The 23,178-nt window shown below is 35.7% G+C and overlaps 1 protein-coding gene and 1 pseudogene across 2 annotated transcripts in view; one reads left to right on the top strand and one right to left on the bottom strand.

Annotated features, from left to right (window-relative positions):
• LOC135681889 (uncharacterized) overlaps positions 1 to 19,895 on the bottom strand; it is a 39,204-nt gene extending 19,309 nt beyond the window's left edge. Inside the window, exons 1-19 of one of the 2 annotated variants that reach the window (XM_089113094.1) lie at positions 19,518 to 19,895; positions 15,140 to 15,216; positions 13,525 to 13,603; positions 12,913 to 13,031; positions 11,537 to 12,008; positions 10,778 to 10,940; positions 10,253 to 10,430; positions 6,303 to 6,417; positions 5,688 to 5,996; positions 5,129 to 5,575; positions 4,777 to 4,887; positions 4,297 to 4,410; positions 3,776 to 3,880; positions 3,144 to 3,325; positions 2,658 to 2,822; positions 1,694 to 2,477; positions 1,325 to 1,524; positions 968 to 1,104; positions 22 to 768 (exon numbers count right to left, since the gene is read on the bottom strand). In XM_089113094.1, coding sequence (XP_088969220.1) covers positions 22 to 768; positions 968 to 1,104; positions 1,325 to 1,524; positions 1,694 to 2,477; positions 2,658 to 2,822; positions 3,144 to 3,325; positions 3,776 to 3,880; positions 4,297 to 4,410; positions 4,777 to 4,887; positions 5,129 to 5,575; positions 5,688 to 5,996; positions 6,303 to 6,417; positions 10,253 to 10,430; positions 10,778 to 10,940; positions 11,537 to 12,008; positions 12,913 to 13,031; positions 13,525 to 13,603; positions 15,140 to 15,213 — 4,501 coding nt within the window. In that variant the 5' untranslated portion in view covers positions 15,214 to 15,216; positions 19,518 to 19,895. The remainder of the gene's footprint in view (positions 1 to 21; positions 769 to 967; positions 1,105 to 1,324; positions 1,525 to 1,693; positions 2,478 to 2,657; positions 2,823 to 3,143; positions 3,326 to 3,775; positions 3,881 to 4,296; positions 4,411 to 4,776; positions 4,888 to 5,128; positions 5,576 to 5,687; positions 5,997 to 6,302; positions 6,418 to 10,252; positions 10,431 to 10,777; positions 10,941 to 11,536; positions 12,009 to 12,912; positions 13,032 to 13,524; positions 13,604 to 15,139; positions 15,217 to 19,517) is intronic. The other variant, XM_065196530.2, reaches the window with a different exon arrangement.
• On the top strand, positions 8,878 to 10,270 carry LOC148958188 (uncharacterized; annotated as a pseudogene).
• Positions 19,896 to 23,178: the final 3,283 nt, after the last annotated feature.

Below are 23,178 nucleotides of genomic sequence, written 5' to 3'. Positions count from 1 at the left end.
GTCAATAGCTAGAAGACTCACCGGGATACTCCACTTTCAACTCTGGATGAACAATATTAGCATAAAGCACTGGTGATATTGTTGCAAGACTCTCAAGCTTCTCATCTTGTTCCCATTTCTTCAATTGTTTTTGTCCATCTATCTTGGGGCTAGTTGCACCTTCTCTCGGCTTAGACTTGATCTCAGGCTCTTCTCCAAAAACTGCTTTAAAAGCATCAGTTTCTCCGGACTGAGGTTGTATCGCCTTTTGATTGGTCTTGTAATCCATTCCATGTTCCAATTGAAAATTGGGGTTGGTCCGGTATAAATCATACTGGCGAAATTCCGGTTGATTTAAGTTGAGGCGCTGCTGCTGTTGTTGCTGCTGTTGGTCGGGATAAGCTTGTTGTAGGACAGAATCTGGCCTTTGAGAAGGGCCGGCTGCAAGTCGATGTTGTGCTTGAAAAGTTCTTGGGCTTCCTACAGGTTTAGCCTTGTCACTTGCAGTTATGGGTGTTTCCATTGGGCTTTGACAATGAGATTGTGGGGTTCCATCGACACTCATTTCACGTTCGATCCCAGCAAAGATTTCTTCAACTTCGTGCCCATCAACATGAGGTAGATCAGACAGTCCCATCAAATCAAGGTCCCCTGTCTGCGTGATGTCAGCACTTTGGTTAATACCAGCAGAGTTTTGGTCAGAAATGCTGCCTTTTGAACTATGCCTCGAAGGAAGCGCTTTAGGGGTGCCAAAATTTTGTTCAGCTCTGTTTTGTCCTATATTGTGATCTATAAACGATGCGTAAATAAAATTCTAAATCAAAAGGTACAAAAAGAGAAATAACAATTTTTAAAGCTTTTATATTTAGGTCTAGCACATCAAACTGAATAAACATGGCCCAATGAACATTGATGAGAAAGACGCAGTATCTTTTCAAAAAGATTTCCAGCTAAAATCAAAATAATTATGAAGAAGATAAGTACTCACCGTGATGGAGATTTTTCCCATCGCCGCGTTCGGGAGTATTGACAAGCATATTCAAGGTCTTGTATAAAGTCTCTGGGTTTTGCATGTGTCCAGGCAGACTGTCAATTTTCATTCCTGGTGGCAGTGTAGACGACCAACTAAGAAGAAAATTCTTACACTTCATTTGAAGCTATATTAAGTACCTGACAATATTAAACAGTTCTCTAAAGACCTAACTTTTATCTTCCTGATTGACGACAACATGGTATAGATAGAATGGCCTAAAAATGCTTAAGGTTGAAGAGAGATTGTTGAAACTTAATCCATTGGCAACAAAGATCTTTCTAACAAAGCAAAAAATAAGTGCAGAAAACGTACTTAGCTATTTGATTCCTGGCAGGTAGCCTAGACTGGTCACGGTGCTGTGTGTTGTTTACTTCTAGTTTCGAAACCTCAAGGCGTTCATCATTGTCTTTAGCTGTTTCGTCCTCTGAAGACTGGGTGTCATTGTCAGTTAAAGAGTCTTTCTTTCTTTTTTTCTTAGATAGTTTCAGAAGACCTGGTCCAAAGAAGTCCAGCTGAAAAGAAGGAAACAATTTTCGCAATTATTAGTCACTGAATCCCTGAAAGAATCTTCTTCCAAGGGTTTAAATATCGAGGCCACACAAAGCACAAAACATGCTACTAATATTTACATTGCAGATTCGGTTACAGATACATTGACAGTTATAGCAAAATATTACTTACAGGATCATCTCTCTTCTCGCTGGCTTTCTTTGCTTTGGCTTGTTCTGCTTGTTTATCAGTTGTTGACCTTCCCGAGCCACGTTTATCTTTGTCTAACTTCTTATTACTCATATCGCCATCAGCAGCATTGCTTGTGCCTTCCGCAGAGTCGCTAGCAAGACAAACTGGCTGACGGTTTTCACCAATATCATCACTACAAGCAGACGTCTCTGTCAGTTGAGCTGAAGTTTTTGTTTCTCTCTCCGTTGCTCGATCATCAATGCTTGCAAGTTTAGCTTGCTTCTCTCTATTTCGGTTATTACTCCGTGAAGATGCCTTTACTACCAAACTCTTTATCTGACGTAGCCCATTATCTGTCAAGCTAATTGTATCAACCTCGGCAGTTTCCTCCCGACGCCCTTTCAGCCTCAGTCCAGGCAACTGCACTTCGAAAGTTCCTTGGGCTGACGCCTGAATTGGATGTTGTGGTTGCCTTTGGTTCCAGCCGCTTGCAGTCAAAGGGTTTCTGCTGTTCTTTGAATTAGTGCCACCTTTTGTTCTTCTATTGGCTATACCTGTCGCCATAACTGTTGTTGTTGTTTGTGTCACAACAATTGACTGCAATGCACTAAGCTTCCCGCTACTCGTTGAATACACACCTCTCTCTATGATGTTCGTCCACGACGTCGAGAAGATTCCATAATGGCCAGTTTCTCCACGGCAGAGACAACAGTGGTAAACATAACTTGCAGCCAATTCTGCATCATCTTCAGAGGCTAGTCCGTCGCATTCAGCATGCAACCATCTACATATAAATAAGGTAGATGTATCTCCGCAAATTCAAATATTTTAGAAACAATGAAAATTAGAAACAAGGGAAACAGGAAAACAAAAAAAAGTGGTGAAGACAGCAGCTATAAAGACACAGATATGATCGTTATGACGAGAGTGAAAAAAGGTAGAAAAAAGAAATTCAATCACATACCTAGAACAATGCATACATTTCACAACAAGTTCATCGTCTAGGTATGTTTTACTGCAAACCGGACATGACATATCGCTGGCACAAGGCCCACATTGTGTATAACTAGACATCCATTTGCATCCAACACCAGGACTAGTCGCTCCACAGTTCACACATTCAACACACCTGTAAAAATATAACAAACATGTAAACAAATGTTGTTAGCATTAGAAAGGGGCTCCGAAAATGTTGCAGAGTATTTCTTACGTAACAAGAAATGAAAATGAGCCTGGCAGGGTGACAATGATATGAAAAACCCATTTATGTAAGATAGCCATAACAGAACTGCACAATGAATAATTCATGAAACATGAACATGAGCATGCTTAATCGAAAATTTTTGATCAAGAAAACAAGAACAAAGAAATTTGATTAAAGGTGGCAAATTCTATGGGTGTTTAGAATGAAAGGGTACAATAGCTTTTGATTGAAATAGAAAAGAAGTACCATTGACACTTCCAGCCATCTGAAGGCACTTCTTCAAGTGGAGGATCTAAGCAGTATGTGTGGTAGCTGATGTCACATCCATCACAGAGAAGAAGCTTCCCTTCATCTTCATTCTTGCCGCATCCTTCACACACTGTGCAGTCCAGACAACGCCAACCCTTTGTCATTACAACTTTGCTTACCTAAAGACCAAAACAAAATAGAAGTATATAACGAGAAAGCAACATATATTGCTCAATAAAACAGCAACAAGGTTAGTATATATATATATTTAAATATATATACTAAACTTTCAAAGAAACACTTTCGTAAGATGTTTTGCTTTATCAGTAATAACCTTACAAAATCAGAGGAGACTATTTATCAACCTCAATTGCAATAGAACAATACAAACAATAAAACCTAAGGGGGATCTCTTATGAAGTGAAAGCGAAACGTCTAGACATTTTATAGTATGAGCTTTCATATAAATATATATATAAATATACACTTTCAGCAGCATAGAAGCTGCTGCCAGCTAAGAGATGGAGGAGCTATCAACAGAGACTATCTTTCAAAGGCAAATTAACAAAAAATGAATTCGAATAAGTTATCAATTCTTGAATGAAACAGTTCCACGAGTAGATACAGACCTTGACGTTAACACAATAGGGATGAAAGCACTGCCCACATTGTGCACAGGTTATCAAATGGCCCTCGTTACCTTTGCCAAAGCTTCCGCAACACATACAGATATCCTGCAAAGTAAGAAAAAATTTTCAAACTTTCTTTCTCTCTCTCTCTTTTTAGCACAATATAAAAAGCCATAACACCATTTTAAAACACATACAAAGCCATAACCTCATTTTGAAACATAAACGAAGCCATAACCTTAAGGAAGAGTAATATAATACATCGACTTTACTGATAAAGTTGAGCAGTTATCAAATCACATACCTTTTCTAAAACACATATAAAACCAAAATGTAGCCAAAAACAATTAAAAGCTGTAAAATTGTTTTGCTTACTGATTCCAGAGATTCAAATGAAGATAAATAAACAGCAAGACACGAGAAAAGCTAAAGGTCAGGAAACACGCATTGGATGTTCTGAAAAGAGGTGAAATACACTGAAGATATTTAAACTCAATTGAGGGCACAAGAGTAAGACTAGCCTGTTCCAAGGTGAAACGATCTTTCGTTGAAACCATGACAACAGTTGAATGCAGGCCTTCCGGGTCATCTGAATCATCCTTTCTTGATGAGTCAGCATAATTGACGACACCAGACTGAAATAAGCAAAAAAGACATTTAATTAAAGAAGTATACAGTTTCAGACCAATAAGCACGGATTGACTGAAGGGTTAGTCAAAAATTAAATATAATACATATATTTATTCAAACTTAAAGCCCCAAGAGAAGGTGGCCCCTACCACGGGTGCACCTGATCAGAATGGTAATGAGGACAGGACCGGTCACCAGAATTTTTGCCATCATTTTTTTAGGTTAATGCATTAATCTTTGCATTTATTGAAATAACCATATATCTAGCGATCTACCCAACCCCATATCAGAGATTCACATAGCCCAACAAATGAACCATCCGTAACATTTAATATTTCTGAAATAACGAGAAACATTTGGATACCACCCACCTGAATATTTTCCTTGTTTGAGCCGGATGTTGATGCACTTTTACTTCTAGGCCTACTTCCTCTTTGTCCTTTACTCTTCTTTCCTTTTCCTGTAGCACCAGGTGGCCTTCCCTAACAAATTGAAAGTTTCCTCTCAAACTTCATATCAAGCATTCAACTTAACACCTAGCATTTCAGACTTTAAAAGAGTACGAAATCAATGAATTATAACAACAGATCATTTGAATGTTGGAAATACAAAATAGTAGTAGAGTCTACAACATGTAAGAAATCAATTCTACCTTAGCACTTAAAAATGGTTTTTGTGAGAATGTGCACAGAACAGACTCTAATTTAATGTTTCCCTACTTACCCTACATCGCAAAGGTGGCATCTTCTTTTTTCCCCTTCCAGCTTTTCCCGTTGATGATGTTTGAATTCGAGTAACTACCTTTTCTTCATGCGATGGGAAATGTTCTAAATAAGATGCGGTGCTGGAAATATGAGGTGGAGAATTCAGTGAGTCACTACTGTCTGGCTTCAGTTCTTCTAGGTCGTGAATAAGTGGGCCATGCAGTCCAGTCTCCATCATTACTTCGTCAAAGTTGATGTCAATGCCTTTCAAATCAAGATCCTCGATTTCATTCTGTTCCAGAAGTGGCGATGGCTCCCTCTGCATAAACCCTGTGGCAGCTCTCGAGATGGCTTCAGCTTCGGCGATTGTAACAGTTCTTTGCCCAAGAAATTCTGGATCTAATTCACTTGTGGATGAATGCACCGGATTCAACAGCAAACTATCATTACTTTCCTCTTTATGGTCCTGCAAAGATATTCAAAGAGAAATTACCTTCAGTTCGTAAAAGACACGCGCATATAACAAGACATTTCAATATTCATAACTATTAATAAAAACAAAAATGAAGGATTCATACCATGAAACCAGAAATTTCCGAATCATCATCATGAACATCGTGTCTACAAGTCGGACAAAAATAATCACCAGTGTCTATGGTAGAATATCTGTCACATCTGCAATGGACGTGCTTAGCACATTTCAAGCACTGTCTGCTGAATTCACCAGATGCACTTCGCACTGCCTTGCCACACATGGGACAACAGGGCATTGTGCCTTTCTTTCTTTGCTGATAACATTTGTCACATACAGTATAGTTAAAATGCCATCGACAGGAAGGGCCACTTCCCGGAACATTTGAGCCACAGTCTTCGCATTTGCGACAGCTCTGCAATCAGACAATATACATAGCGGAATAATTTTCTCAGAAGCGATAATTCGTTCTTCTAGATTCAAAATGTAAGTCATTCTACAAAACTCTTTACCTTCCAAGCCAGAACAATAGGAAAGTCTTGCATACAACAATGCAGACATTAAACCTTTATCAATCAATTCAATATTTGTTCAAGTTCAACAACTTGAAAATATCAAATTGACACAGATTATTTTGACAGCCATTTTAACACCAAATGCAAGAAAGACAATAACATACGATTTAACGTTAAACAATGCAGGGTATTCCAACGATACTTACATAACACTTCCAAGCAGTCTTTGGCACAGATGACATGGGAGGTGACAGGCAATACGTGTGGAATCCCTTGTCACATTCATCGCAAAACAGCATTTTTTCGTCATCGCCAGGCTGCCTATAAAGACGATTTCATACGTCTGAGTGAGAATTAGCATTTCGTTTAGAGTCACATAAACAATAAACCTGTTAATTTATGCGTCGTTGATGCCTTTGATAAATACACAAATGCAATTTGAGGGTTTAAATACTCGTTTGATGATATACATAAACTTATAGACAAGATAGTTAGGATGTCAAACAGAACAGTATGTTAAGTCGCAAATATGACAGAACCAGCAACAAAGAATCCCTAAACGTATTTCAAATATAGGAATTAAATCTTTCTATGACTGGTTTGAACAAATATTGGTAAACAGGATATTAATCAATTTTATTTACAGATATATATATATATATACACATATATATCCATCTTTAAAAGACAGGCTTGGTCACGAATATCCCATGATCTTGCGCGCGCACCTCTTAATGTGCCTACTACTTCTTGGAATATGATATACCAATCATTCGAATGAATGTCAAGGGAAGTCTTTGCAAATCATTAAGGTTGCATCCTATTTACTAATTTATGACAGTTAAGTGCCCTGAAGAAAGCTTTTTCCTTATTCTTTTGATCAATTCCGACCATGTATATGACTGTTATATCTTTCAAGATAGGCTACAGTAGGTTCCCGCAAATAAGAAACCACTTATTAAATTGAAAGTTTCCTATTTAAAGAGACCTTTTAAAAATCAGGGTTAAAGTTTTTTATACATAGGTACTATCAAGTTAAACAAGGTCAATTAAATGTATGTGAATGTACATTACCGGTAGTGGTGTACAATACACACTGCACAGTACAATGGTCTAATATCATTAAAATGCTTTATGCAATTAATATTAATAATTCATTGGAAAGTACAGGAAATACAGTTTGGGTCCTAGAAAATGTTAAACTTGTTGTAATCAGATTCAACCAAATAGAAATGTTCTGAAAATATTAAAATGTTTTTAAAATTTTTCCAATACAACCAAACAGAAAATTAACTTATCAAACAAAGGTCATGCCATTATGTTCATGCTTATCATGTCAGTATTTTCAGTGCTCTTTGTGCAGTTTCTTTAAATTTCTCATCCTAAAACTCCTTTCTGAGAATAAAGAATATTGTACCATTTTACCATCCCTCTGGGTTAAACTAGTATAGCAAAATGAGGGTCACCAAAAATTTATTTTTATGGGTAGTGTAATAATTGAAAATTGCTGTATTGCATTCTACAAGTACTTAGCATTTTTCAATTACGCTTCCTTATTTTTGTTATGTTTGCATCTTGAAGAATATTTTTCAACCTTTTCCTTAGTTTCTTTAGATATGGGTGGGTTCCCATAATTAGATGTCCAATGGAACTTCTAAAACCATGTTTGTGCCACTATTGTATCTTCTTCCAATCACTCCAGCGACTGCTTCACCGCCGTTAGAAAGGAATTTACGAATAATTTCCGAAATTTCCAATGGTATATGGCCAGCTATGTTCTCATTTTCTGTTTGGATCATGACAGCAAAAGGATTATGTTCATTTGTTACTCTATGTCACAGAGCAACTCTTGCCCAAGTGTTAATGGTATATTTTTAAAAGCATGATAGCCACGAAGACTTTTTTCTGTATAAACGTGATACTCCATCATAAACTTTCTGTTTGAATGCTTTGCTTTGGAATCCCTGATGCACCTCACTTTTCCTTCAGTTGCCTCTTTGATCAGACACTTTAGGCCCGATCAAAAACTGCAGCTGCTGTTGTTACTGTTGTTGTTGTTCGTCAATCAACACGAAAAAGAGATCAAAGCAAAGAGATTAGGCCCTTCTCGGTCATGAAACTGATGAAACATGAAACTTGTGCAAGCAACTTTGGTATGATTCAGAGTAAAAAATATATGTGAAGACAGCAAGTGGATCACAGTTTGAGGTCAAGCTTCCAGGTACTGCTCAAGAAGGAATCAGTTGTGAAAGATGCAGGCGAATATTTCAAGTCAAAAATATCTCCTTCAGCATATCGAGTGGAGTAAATCTCACAAAGGCAAAGAAACAGCAGATAAACAAAAGAGGCACTGTCCACCTGGGACTTTTAAGGCTTTTGAAGGAAGGACTGTATCAACAATTCATCAATTGAAGGATGATTTAGTCTAGAATGAGTTCACTCTGAGAATTCTAAGTCTAAGAATGATGCAAGTAATCATGACAATGAATTAAAACAACAAACTGAACACAGAAAGTCATACACAGTTGACTTTAAAGCAAAGGTCGTTAACAGTTCTGGCAAATTGAAAAAAATTGCACAAAAATTTGGTATCTCCAAAAGTCTTTGACAAATGGATCAAATGCAGAGTTTAAATCTTGAAAGCTTGCGAAGAGTCAAAAAGAAACGAATTGGGAGGGAGGCAGCAAGTTGGTAGTAAGAGTACTCGATAGAAAAGAAGTCGATAGAGAGAGTACACGGAATAATGCAAATGCCAATTTTAAATTAGCAGTGCAAAGAGTTATGAAAGATTTCGAGGTCATTCGTGAAAAAGGCTTAAAAGTTAGCCATGCGTGGATTGTCTCAAAAATGGAAATTTATAAGGTAATTTTATGGTGATCACAAAGCAGATTCTTTCAAGGCCAACAAAAATTGGATGGCTGGGTTTAAAGCTCGCAACAGGACCTCCTTGCGCACGCGGACAAAAAAAGCTGTGGGATCAATGGAAATGTTGCTGATATTGTAGAATTTCCATAGGGAGTTGAAGAAAGATTTCAGCTCATGTAGAGGAAGAGATCAAGTGTGGGGAAGGTGGTCACCAGAAGCCCATTATATGTTGATCAAGTTTCGTTGCCCTTCCTTGTAGACCCAGATATTACCTATGAGACAACAGGAAGTTATTACTATCCATCTATACATTCAAACAGCTATTACTATCCATCTGTTTGGATAGCTCAACCATCTAGTGGGCTTGACAAGAGACAATCTGATAAACAGCCTGTTCCACCAGCAGTTATCTTTAGAGGCAAAGGAAAAATTAAAGAGAAAGAGTTTAAGTTACATAATCCAAGAGTTCACGTCTTTTAGCAGAAGAATGTTTGGGTGGATAAGGAAGTTGCTCTATAGTGGGTGGAGAAAACATTTTCTTCTTCAGTTGACAAGTCCCAAGAGAATGTGTTGTTTTTGGACAATCTCAGTTGTCAGACCTCAGAAGAATTTATCTTCAGTTGTCGTAGAAAAGCCAACACTGTAGTTTATCCCCTTCCACCATCCTTTACTGATAAAGTTCAACCTCAACCAGTCGATGCTGGAGAAGGGAGGCAGATGAAGAAATTGATTGTAGAACAGCTTGACAAATACCTTGAAGATGACGCTAACATTAAAACATGGTGTGGTGAGTCTTTGTCAGCCTCCAAGAAAAGGATAATTATCATAAAATGGGTAGGAGCTACTTGGGAAGAAATGACTGCAGATGGCTTTGGTGACAAGTTGACCAGCCCACAGGGCTATAAAGACTAAATTCTGACACTTGAAACAAACATACAATTTTATTGAACTGTTGCAGTTTTTTCAATGCAATTGGTTTCAAAACCGAATATTCATGCTGCAATTGGCCTTTTTACATCTTTGTTGTGTGGATCTTTAATTTTGAAAATGTTCACCCTGTTATAAGAACACTACATTTCATTACAGTCATTTTTAGCGGATAATTTTTTGGCATTCAGCAATAAACTATGACAAACTTTAAAACAAGAAACATTTTGCTTTAAGACCTAAAACTGTGTCTTAAAAAAGGAGCCCCCTTTGGACAGAATGAGGCCTGCTTCTTATATAAGGGGCTTTCTCATTTGCAGGAACCTATTATACCTTTTACAAGGTAACTGAAAAAATGTCCTACCTGCAACCCTGGCACACCTTGCACTCTGGGCACTGCCAGCCCATCCTTACAATGGCACTAAGTGTAACTGGTGGATCTAAACATTGACCATGGTAATGCCTTCCACAACTTGTGCAAAACAACTGTTTTGAAATTTCTCCTGCCTTGTCACATAACACACAAAATGCCTCAGAACCAGCTAAAAGTGAAATAAAACAAGCTCTTACTGATTGCAAGACATGTTAAAAATAAAGCAAACATCTCTAAATTTATAAGAAAAAGAAAATTTGTTACACATGTTTATCTTAAACAAAAACGAATTTTCCAATCACTGGATTTTCCTTGATATAAAATAATTTTGCTTGATAGAGAATTGCTGATAAAGAACTATCATTTTCAGGCATAAAAAAGAAAAGGAATTGCAAAAGATTAACAAATTGCATACTTTGAATGGAAATTGGAGAGTCAATTCTGACTCAGTTCATAAGTAAACAATTGAAAGCATTTACATATGATTCCATATGATAAAAACAACCAAATACTAACCAAGTCTTGAAGCCTGCTCTAAATGATCTGGACAAAGGAGAATCATGCTTTTGATATCCTGGAAAGCACCACTGCTGGCACAACAAGGGTAATGATACAGCTTGGAACATTTCTGCATTTGACACTCAACACTAGCACCGTGTCTGTTGCAGTGGCTACATTGCTAAAAAAGAATGCCTAATTTGTTTAAAAATCTTCACAAAGAAAGGACAATGGAACAATTGTAGCTAGGGCAGTGATAAACTGTAACATGTAAAGCAACTATGTCATTGAACATTTCAAAGAATTAGAGCTTCTTCAAATACAAGCTGTACTTAAAGGGAAAAGAGCCAACCAATCAAGTGGTTTCCCTCGCAGTGAAAATGAAAGGTTTTATATAAACTAATAAATAAACAGTGAGGTCACAAAACAGTGAGATCTTAATTGATGGAGCCACAAAAAAGTATAGTTAGAATCTTGGAGTTTGGATCAGTATAACCAGAGAGAGCATATAGAATACCTCTAATATGCAAAGTCAGTTAAATATATATGTCATTGTATATTCTAAATGTGAATTGGCTGAGATATGGCCATATGAGCACAAGCTCTTTGCCGCTCAGAGCTCAGTAATTGGCCATATTTCACCTACTTTTTGACATGGTTAATTGATTTTGCATATTTAAGAGTACTTCATCATGCTTTTTAAGTTGTGTAGTCAAAAGCCAATTACACTTAGGTAAGAGCTCTATTAAAATCAGTGACAATGAGAGCCAAGGTTACCTCACTGATTGCTTTAAAGGCAGCCTTGTCAACATTCTCAAGATCGTATGAATCTGTCTGACAGACTCCAGCAGACCACGCTGCACAACAATGGTGGGCCCAAATACTACCATCAGCATCAAAAACATCTGAGATCTCAGGCTGAGTGGGTGTCCCAAAAGTGGACATATCTGCCGATAAATGCTGGTGCCTGGCCAATGACTGCTTACTCCGCTTTTTCTTCTTTCCTGGTGGACGCCCTACTGACCGCTTCTCAGGCTTAAGGAGATAATTCCCTTCTCCAACTTGATCTGTGCTATCTCTTGAGTCCTCAAAGTACTTGTCAACAGATATATCCATGGAATGACTGGCACCACTTTGGTCTTCGTAGCTGAAAGGGTTGAAATCTGGAGATGGAAAGTATCTATTGATCTGCCCAAGTATCTGTGCCATTTCAGATCCACAATTGCAGAAAGCACAAAGCGTATCTTGACTAAAATGGAAAAAATTGTTTATTGGTTAATAGAACTAATAGAGTCTTAATGGAGTCTTAATGATATTTTTATCAACTAGAAGCATTTAAAATTCATGTCAGTCAAATTTATTCAATTTTTTACAAGTGCCTCAATAGCTGGGAATGAGTCGGCATAATAAAATGGGATAAAATATGCCACTTTCCACCAAATACGAGGTCAATAGTGTCTTGGCACTCCAACAACTAAATGTGATCTTGTAAATGTTTTTCTGAACCTATAATGTCACAATTAACAGAACCTGTTACTAAACTTTTTGATAAAGTTTTAGCAAGTCTCACAAAGGTTTCAAAGCTGCGAGACTGTCCAATAAGAAGTTAAATCATTTTACTTTCTTTCGAAAAAGTAAATTTCTTCAATATTCAAATCAAAAGTGTTGCAAACAGTTTGAAGTTTAGCTTTATTGAATTCTAACTATAAAATGACGCCTAATGGCTTCACAAAAGTAGTTTGAATTTTGATGGCCTTGTTGTTGCAAAGCAGTCGCCATTACTGATTTGTCAAACCTGTGCAATATTTATAAATATATAATAAAATATATATCATGAGTTGAAGAAAGTAAAACTACATGGTTTATCTCTACAAGCCTGTTTCGTGAGTAACTCACTCTTCAGGAGATCTCCTGCAGAGATAAACCATGTAGTTTTACTTTCTTCAACTCTATGATATATCAGGCTCTACGTGCTAACGTATTGAGCACTGTGCTACGGAAGTATCAAAAAACAAATTTGTAAATTTATAATAAAATATATATATATATATATATATATATATATATAATATATCAAAATAATCAAAACACAAAGCATTCAAATTTGAATCTTTCAACTTTAAAATCCATTCAACTAAAACATTGCCAAATACCTTGCATTTTCACTGTCATTTTCCACAAACTGGTTCAGCTCTGAAGATATGGAATCAACAGACAGAGCAGCAGAAGATATGCTAGTAGGCGAAGTTAGCATATTCATTGGGGACCCAGGCTAAAAAAATAAGCTTGCCAATTTATCAAATATATAACTACTTTGCTACTTTGTTTTGAGTATAAATTATGGCATGCAGAGGTAACTCTTGACAAGGCAACAATAATCTGAACAATGAATATGATGTGTCTGAGTTTACAAACTACTTACATTTATACTTATACTTGCTAAAGTACACTTGAAAATCTAACTTGTTTGTAGAAAGCTATTAACAAGGATACTTATCATTTCAAGAGATATACTTTTCTTTTCTTTACCAAATGGATCCTTATCTTCAAAAAATTAAAAGAAGCTCTCTTGTTGCTTGCAAAGGCTATAACATCAAATAACTTAACAATCCTCATATTGAAAACCTTTCTTTAAGGGCAAACTATTACAATGCTTTCTTGGATATGTGCCATTTTCCTGCTTCAATGGATGATGTGATTTGTTGGCAACAAATTTTATAAAGAAATAGAGATACACAAGTTGGTTTTTGAGTTTGAATACTTACCCCTTTGCTATTTGGAATTTGGAATTCTTCCTCATTTTTAAATGCATATGAGCCTTGTGCTGCAGAGGGTCTATATCTGCTTAAAAAACAAAAAAATAATGCAAAAATATATATTTATAGATATACAAAAATATCTATATTGTTGCTAGATAACATGAAGGATAAAATGGTGAAAAACTTTATTCTAGCTTGCTGCCTGAATTCTGTAACAACACTAACTAAAAATGGGTCCAGGCATTTTCCAATGCAGTTTACAGACACAGATCACTCAGGAGTGGACAATTTGGTCTCTAGAGCAACTGGTTTTTATCTGCGGGAGACTGCTTATCATTACACAGGGGAACTGCCAGGCCACAAATATTTTTCTGGAATTGTCCACCCTTGTTGTCAGAGTTCTCTTTTGGGAGATAACAGGTCATATGTGGGAGATTACAGGTCATATGTGGGAGACCACAGAAAGAGCAGGAACACCACAGAGAGACTTTTTGTGGCACTGTCTGTCCCTGTCATTGGTCATTCCATGTGTCTAGAAAAGACTAAATAAGTGTCTAAATACATCAAATGCCAAAAATTTTGGAAGAACAAATATCCAACAATATTTTTGACAAAAAAATTTCTGAAGTTTTATCACAAAATTTTAGGCAATTAAAACAAAACACTATTTCTATGCTTCAGCTTAGCTAAACATCATATTGCTCATAACAAAGCTGACTAAAGAATAAACTTCACTTGATGTAACATAAAAATTTACAAGTGTTCAAAAGGCTCCTAATTAAAGAAACTTCAAATTCTCTCAATGACGAAATTCTCTCAATGCACCATTTTGAAGATTTCGTGATAATTCCACAACTCTGGCCATTCTCATAATAGCAGATAGAAAGTAAAGGTATCTTATCCAGGTTGCAAAATTACCTCAAGGCAATTACAAAGTGGCTGAAATAGAGCCAGTGGAAGAAAATGAGCAAAACAATGATATTGATGCTGACAATTATAACATAGTTGTTGAGGATGATGAACATGTTCTATGATTGGTAAATCAATTTAATTGATAACATATGATACTGTTTCACATAGCACTAGCTCTTAAGACAAGTTTCCTTTATAGCCTCAATGATTTTTAGCCAGACATTCCTTTACCAAATAGTGAAAGATTTTGCCATGATTTCTCTATACTTAAAAAAAATTTTCAGGCAATGTCTGAAATTTTTTGGCATTTAATGTATCTTAGTCTTAGGAGAAATCAGGTTCAAACAAAATAATATAAATTAACTTAATTTTCATTCTAATGTACAATTCAGATGACAAGTACCATTGGCTTCAGGTTAGCAGCAGTTAGAAAAGCATTTAAGGGAGTATATGTAGTGGGTATTCCAGGGTTTACATTGATACATGATGCTAATGTGTATGCTACATGATTGTGATTGATACATGATACATGATACATGATTGTGATGCTAAGTTTTTGCTAGTGATGAATCTAAGTATGAAATTAATCTTTTCAATAGCCCACATCCCCTATCTGGCTTATACAAAACATGGTTTTAAATGAAATAAACTTCAACTTTAGAAAAAATTGAGAACTGAGAGAGAAGCTAGCAGTTTTTTACCACATTACCTTTCTGTTCTATCCTTTGGTTTTTTCTGTGCACCCTTTCTTGGACGCCCAACCCTTTGTAATTCATCTCTCATTTTCTGAAAATCAAACAGTTCATTAGTCCATACATTCTACAGTAAGAAAAGTATTGCGAAAGATAAGTCTACCAGAAAACTAGGAAGCTTGAGCACAATGCAACTGAAGAAATATTTAATACTATTTGAAAAGATGTTAACAAGATGTATCGATCTTACACTGGCCAGTATACAAAATAATCAGACTAAAAGTTTGCCAATTCTTGTCAGGAAGTTAGTAAAGATGTTTCAAACCTGAACAGCATGACAATTGGCTTTAAGTTGTAAAAGACAATTGTTTGGTCTAACCAATCATTTTTGAATGGTAATTGTTTTGTTATCTACCCTTTGTTTTTATAACTTTTTGCTTAATAATTTTGAATAATCTATTACAACTATGGCAACAACAGAATAATCATTCAATGCTGAAGCATGTCTTCAAAACTTATGTTTCTTACAATAAAAGCCTCTTTGTTAAGTTGGTTTGTTGTCAGGTTTACATTCAAATGCCAGAAAATAAGACAATATTACTAGCATTTCTATTTGGATTAGCAGTCCTGATAATTCAATATCTTGGAGATCAGGCCTGGCAAACTGCTTGTTTCAGATGCAATTATGCAATGAGGTCTACATTCATTGGTTATTGTGGAAATCTGTTTGATAACCAGGATGAGAATATGTTATACATTAACATTTTCTCAAATCATAGCCTGTTCTCAGTCAAAACATAGACTGTTCTATAGAATCCATCTAGAACTCATCAATCTTGTCATTCATCAGAAGAGTCTTGGGACAGAATGATAAGCAATGAAAAAGCAAAATGACAGCAAAGTGAAGTCTTGAACTGTTTTGAAAGACTATTGACATTGTAACACAGAGTTATGTTGCAAAGAATAACAACCTCTGTTAACATACAATATGCACTCTGCAAAAATATGGAGAGTCATGATTATAACAGTGAGGACGATTGACAAATATAATTGATGACCATCATAATCATTAATCAAAACCAAAAACAACAGCATACATGTTAATGAGTAATTGGAACAAGAAAGATGGTATTACAAGGTTGGTAACAATCAACCTCTAACCAAATAACAAAAGACTGAAACGACAAAACATAAATTTGTTACAACTTGCTTCTGGATCCTCTAAAACGATTTGCAGAAACAACTGCAAAAAGGTTCAAACAACAGCAATATACTGTTTTTCTTTTTATAAAAAATGATTTTGTGACTTGTTGAAAAGGGGGTCATCACAAAAACATAATTGTCTGCTTATTTAAACTGTTACTAAAAGAATGACAAAATTAACCCTGTCAATACTCTAGTTTTTCCTTTCCTCCTTAACTGATACTCTGAACCTATAATTCTTCTTCGGGTGTATGCAGTCAGTCAAAAATTGAATTACAATTGTTTTATTGGATTAAAAGAAGGTTGGTTTTTTCTGATTAAATGTATTTATTCTAGGCTAAATAGCAATTTTAATTTATTTATAACCTTAATTTAAACCAAAAACTTCCCATTAATGTTTCATAAGTCTATAGGCATTGTCTAATCAAATGCCAAAACAATGTTTCATTGACACAAAAAGGCCTACACAAACATAATATTCTAACCACAAGAAAAGTTTTATTTGCTAAATTAAATAATTATTTTCCTAATAAAAAGCCCACAGACATTTAACATTTGTCAATCAAAAGTCCAAAAGAAATCAGCAAATTGTAATTCCTCAAATTAACTTTTTCAGAATCCCCAAACAGATGCAAAAAACACAACTGGAATGATTGATTTTGTAACTACAACCTGAAGTTACATATTGATCAATAGCAAAAATTACAATTGTGCATTGACCTTGTGGAAAAAATTTCCCTTATGTTAGCAGAGTATATCAGATAAAGAGAACTACTATTTATCGATCTGTGAAAAAAATGCTCAATGTAATATGTGTAGAGCTGTACATGCTTTTGTGTGAATAGAGTCATTATGTCATATTAGAAACACAATTATGGTTTAAAAACAAAGCAGTTTCCATTATTCTGTATCAAATTATACTTTAACAATAGAAGAATATTGCTCCTTCAGACATGAGACATTTCCAAAAATAAAAATCCTTTTAAACTGAGGGAAAGATGACTAGAAGTAGTACATTGTTTCATGAATTTCTTGATTATTTTAAGATTTTGCCTATAGAAATTAATTTTCAATTCAAATTTCAAAATATTATATTCTCTTGCAAAAATAAAGTTACTTAGCCAGATGCAAAATTTTGAGTCAAATTGCTAAAAAATGCTTTTGGATATTTTCAGTAAAAAGAAAATGTTTTACTTATGTATTTATAAATTGCTCTGAAGTTCACCAACTTTGAAAACCACTTAAATTGTTCACCACAATCATGATGCAAATTTACAACAAACAATTCTAGAAAGAGACAGTTCTCAAAGAAGAAAACTTTTCATCTGAAGTAGTTTTCAAGGTTTCAAAATACATAATTGTTTTGCATGACTTCTCTCAAATAAACCTCCTCATATACTGTTTGTCACCTGAAAATAAACATGTGGCTCTATGGAGTTTATAGAATTTGTGGCACTATGAACTGATGATCCAAAAGCAGCATAGGCAATATTCAAAATTATAAACCTACTTTTCTAAAATACAAAATATTAATTAAAAACAAACTTCATTCAAAATATTGAAGATCTCAAATAGCAACACAGAACTAGAGATGGTCTTAAAGAATGACTTAGAATTACAGTTAATGGTTAGTTCTCAAAATAAAATATTAGAATACAAAAAACTTCTAAACAGTAAATTCCCAATGTCAATTCCCAAATTTTTATCAACATTTTACAATATTTACCAAATTGGTGACAATAAAGCTACCACAAAAGATGCCATGGACAACAGTGTCACATCAAGGTGACCACATGGCTTTTTGCAGAATAGGTTACATATTTGGAGCTATGGTGGCATGATTTGACTATCAATTAAAGCCGTTTCGAAAATCGCGTCAAAAATCCTAAGGCAAAAAAGTACAATACTTTCCGTGACTACACTTAAAGCGCCATTTAAAATAAGCTAACTCGCTAAAGTGAACCTTTTTACAGCTAACGGATAGAAACATTTCCCATAAATAATACTTGAATAGCTGCTAATGTCATGAGGCTTTTGTAGAACCACGCCATTTTTGTCATGTACCTTGCGTAGGGTTTGTATAATCACATTCAAACTTTGATTGACAAACGAGGGAGAATAAAACTGGTTTTCTACGTTTATTCGATCAAATAATGTGCAGGACTTGCAATTACTTTTTCTACTGCAAAATTAGGTACCAACACGGTACATTGAATTATAGTCAACCGTTTTTCGAAACAGTCTAAGTCGTTTTTGCAAATACTCAGCTAACCGAAGAGCGGTGCTGAATTGATTGAGCGGAAAATAAAAATGGCGTCAAAAGTTTACAAAATGGTGGCAGACCATAATAAATATCACGCCTTCATGGCCACCCATTTTTATCTAGTGTGGACTAAATGGTTGTATCAAGTCAAAAATAGATTGGAAAACTGAAAAAAACAAATATTGTGATTTCCAAAGTAAAGTGTAGTGAAAAAAAGCTGCACAGTAAAATATTATGAATGGACTCCCAACGAGTAAAGCGCTTGAAATTGGCCAAAGAAATGGCGGGGAGGCACTGATTAAATGCACACTGGTAGAAACAGAAGAAATCATATAAGAAATACCAGCAAAAAAGATGAGTTGGGCCAAAATTTAGCTGTTGGATTGCAGCATCATTTTACAGAACACTGACGTGCTGGGAACGTCTTTCTGTCGAGATCCAGATGTTGTAGAGATCCAAATGTTTATAAGAAGAGGTGGTCAACAAAAGACTTCAATTGATAACGCTGAATGCTGCTATGCAACTAGGTTTTAGCTACCATGCTATAACTACTTTGTTCCAATATGCTTACAAAATAGTCAATAACTTAAGCTGACCTTTTTCCAAGAAATTACATTTAATGTTGAAAAATATGAGGACGAATTAGGCATTTTTATTTGACCCCAGATCACTCACGATGGAACAAGCAAGAGGAACGATATTAGACTTTCGAAAAGCTGTCGAAATTTTCTTGCTTTTGACATATTATTCTTTAAATTCAAACGTAAGAATAAAAGGATGAAACAAAATCTACAAACTCCCTGGAGCCAATAAATTGTCACCGAGTAAGAATCGGTATCTTGAACACTGGCAAACAAACTACGATTGGTCACTGGTGTGTGGGTTGCTTTAACATCAACTGACATACGGAAAATTTCACTTACACTCACCTTTAACTAAAAATTGCAGTAAATTAGCCGATGGCTGTTTCCAGCCACAAAGAATAATTCACCAACTGCACAGCTTAACCACACTAAGCAAGGAACACAGGCAAGGAACGAGTTGAGTTAGGCCCTAATCGGCAGTCAGTCAGTTTCTCCATTGTTTCACTAATATTACCAGTGGCTTCCCGGCGGCTTCTTGAGTGCAGTTCGACTCAGTAAAACTAAAAGGTTTTTATCATGCTATCATTCATATTGCAACGTTACTGGTGCAAAGAATCAAATGCAAAGACGTGTGTTGCTTGAGATATTCCAAAATTCTACGCAGCATGGATTTTTCATCAGAAAGAACGATCCGCCATGCTATCACAATGTCCCGGATGTAAGCTTGGATTGTATATACGTATACTCTCCACTGATTGGCTGAAATCTCCCTAGGTGACACAGCGTTTAAACTGAAGGTCTTGTAAATATTCCACACCATGTGTAAGGTTAATGCTGGCTGTACGCTATTTTTAGCGCGAACGAAGAATAGATCATAGATTTGATTTCTAAACAAAATTGTCAAAAATATTTTCAGGAATACCGCCAATGTGTTCTTAACAAACTCCAATAAGGAGTGAGTTTGGGCTCACTGGTGAATCACTTCATATATTTTCTAGAATTACAAACAAACTCAACAAAATCCAAAATTTACAGATCAATGGACGAATGATTATTGTCAGCCCATTTAACCGGGCAAGCTTATATAATTAAACGTCTACTATACCTTGATGATATTGTATGTTTATTATGACGCGCCTTTGCGACAAAAAGTCATTAATTTATTTGCATGCAGTTTTAAAAAAATGTGAAAGCACATTCAAGAATTTGTGCATGCAACATGAATTTTTGTGCTTCCAAGTTGTAAATTTTGCTACAGCACATCTGATATACACACACATATTATGTCGCATTAGCAGTTGGCTAATAAAACAAAAGCGTTTGGAGTGGAATTCCATTGTTTCGTGACTTTAATTTCTTCTTGATTAATTTTTACTGCCGTGAAAATTCACCCTCGATTCCATGCTTTGTACTAAACAAAAGAGATGATTGTATTGAATTAGCCAATCATGTTCCCGGCACATGTCCTTTAATGTGATTTAGCAAAATTTAGCATTGATTGCTAAAAATGCAAATTATTAAGAAATGAACCACATGTAAAGCCACCTTTTATTCGTTTTTAGCCCCGCACTTTTTTAGATCCCCCACTTTTCTCAACGCTTCGCGGTGCCTCATACGGGTGATATCCACCCAAGTGTTCTGAATATGTTCTTAACTCGGCAGATTTTGCATTTTGGTGCTTACTCGGCAAACATGGTGATGGCATTAATTAAAAAATCAATGTTAGTAGATGGTTTATTCGATTGTTTTCCTTTTCATTTCGATTTAATCTTCTTCACTCCTCGGCACGTTAAGATTCTAACTGTCAAATGGCAAACTAAAAAACAGACCTACTAAGTCACACCCCTTTTTTCGTGAGACGCACGCATTTCGGTCGTTTCTTACACTCACACGCATCAAAGCAGAATTCCCACGCATTTTGCAAGAAATTTCTTGGTTTATTTAAATTTTTCAATTTTTATTTGAAATCCTATCAAAATCCCTCTTTCCTAACAAAGCGTGTTAGCACGATAACAGCGACTAGATAAAAAGATGAATATATAACAGCGAATTTGCACAGGTTGGTGAAGTGACGTTACATTTTTTGGCAAGCCTACACAAATAGCAGGTTAGCTTTTTCGCAACTTTGACCATTGTGAATTGATTGGAGATGTAAAAGAGGAGCATTATATCCCTTAAGTTAGAGTTCCAATTTAGCAGACTGCAATCTGAGCTGTCAGAGTGGAGTAACTTTTTCTCGAGAATGATATTTGGGGTTGCAGTTACACCACGATGCTCCCCCGCTTGCTTGACCGCAACTCAGGTAGTAACTCGGGTGCTTGTTGTTTTTGCGACACGAGCAATGATCTGCAAGCTAGCAAAGACTTCACCTACTTAAGTAAAAATGGTTCCTTTTCAGTTTAACGATTAAACGACGTCATTTTTATCACTCAAAAAGTTACGAACGTTGAGAATATAGAAAAATCAAGGGAAAAGGTCTACAAAGAACTTTTTTGATTTGTGTCTTGTCTTCTTAGGGACATTTTGTTATAAAAGCCTCCACAAAAAATATTAATCCCACTCTAAGAAGCTGCTCTTTCTTGTTTGTTAAATTCATGTCCTATCATAATCTTAATATTTGTGCGTCTTTTTGCAACTGGGATTCCATGTTTTCTCTCCGATTGCCTAGCCCCCCTGTCAGAAGATCAAGTCCCTCCATCGGAGAATTCTAGCGCCACCCCTTCCCCTTTGCTTTAAAAGCAAAGACAAAGACAAAAGTATTCACAAAAGGTTTGAGAATATTAATGTTGATAACTTCTCATAGATTTCATTCTCTTTTTCGCCTGAGATATCTACAACAAATAATTAAACCACACAAATTATAACAATCATTAATGCTAAATTTGATAACAAATATCAACAACATTAACAATATTTAGTAAAATTGAGGGTCACTGCAAGTCGCACATTGAATCACCAGACATTACAATACCATAAGAAAAGTGACATGAGTTTCAACAATCGTGGGCCGAACGCCCATCCCTGTTTTATATTCTGTCTTGTATCCAACCGTTTTATTTCCCCTCTCTACTTTTGCTATACAGCATATGTGTATCTAAATTGGTCGCCCCATTTTGCGCATCTTCAAAAGAAAAATTATGTCAAATGCCTTTTAAAAATCGACATGGTTTAAAGTTTTCGGCTCTTACATTGTAATTTAAAAACACGCTCATAATACAGGATGCCTGTTTGTCTGCGAGTGGTTTTAGCTTACGATCTTTGAAAGTAATGCAATCCACTTTTCGCGAAAATCCTCAAGTTGTCTCCACAACATTTGTTTCACTTAATCATGTCAGTGGACTATTCATAATGCCTCCTAATACTTTGCATGTATTTGTCAAAAACGATCTTTCTCTGTAGTTCGATCTAGCTTTTCTGCAGCATCTTTCAAGTAATGAGCCCTTCAGTGGCGTAGCGTCCATGTATGCTAAGCTTAAGACGCAAGCGTAAAATATTCTGAACAATTTCTAAAATTCTTGCAACACTTCTACCGGTAATAAACACATTGTAGTGTTGAAGTCAATGCAAATATTTCCGCATTGAACGGCTATTCTTTCTGGTCATATGCAGCAGGCAGTGAACTCCAGCGCAAACATACCAATTAACTATTTTTCCAAGTAAACAGATCGCCAAAAATTGTGAAATTCGAAAAATCTGAAAAACTGAAGCCTCTCCACATCACTCTTTTTGCCTGCCTGAAATAAGAGAAACATGCGATGCTCCAGTGCAGCTTCAGTGCAGCTCTGAGAGCAGTGAGAATTTTCCGGACTGGAGCTTGCGGTCAGCCATAGCGCAAGCAATCCCAAATATTTAATAATCCACAACATTTTTTTTGCCTATAAGCTGCTTTTTGCAAATATTTTTTGCGTGATACCTCATTTCAAATCTAATTATTTTTCTTTCTTTACTTTGTGAATATTAAAAAGAGAAAAAATTTCATCAAATCGGGGTCAAAGTCTATTTGCCA

Source organism: Rhopilema esculentum, chromosome 16 (assembly GCF_057945365.1).
Source record: "Rhopilema esculentum isolate cy_ngs chromosome 16, ASM5794536v1, whole genome shotgun sequence".
Classification (NCBI taxonomy): Eukaryota; Metazoa; Cnidaria; class Scyphozoa; order Rhizostomeae; family Rhizostomatidae; genus Rhopilema; species Rhopilema esculentum.
Note: the sequence above shows the minus strand (reverse complement) of the source record. Positions and strands in the feature narration are given on the sequence as shown.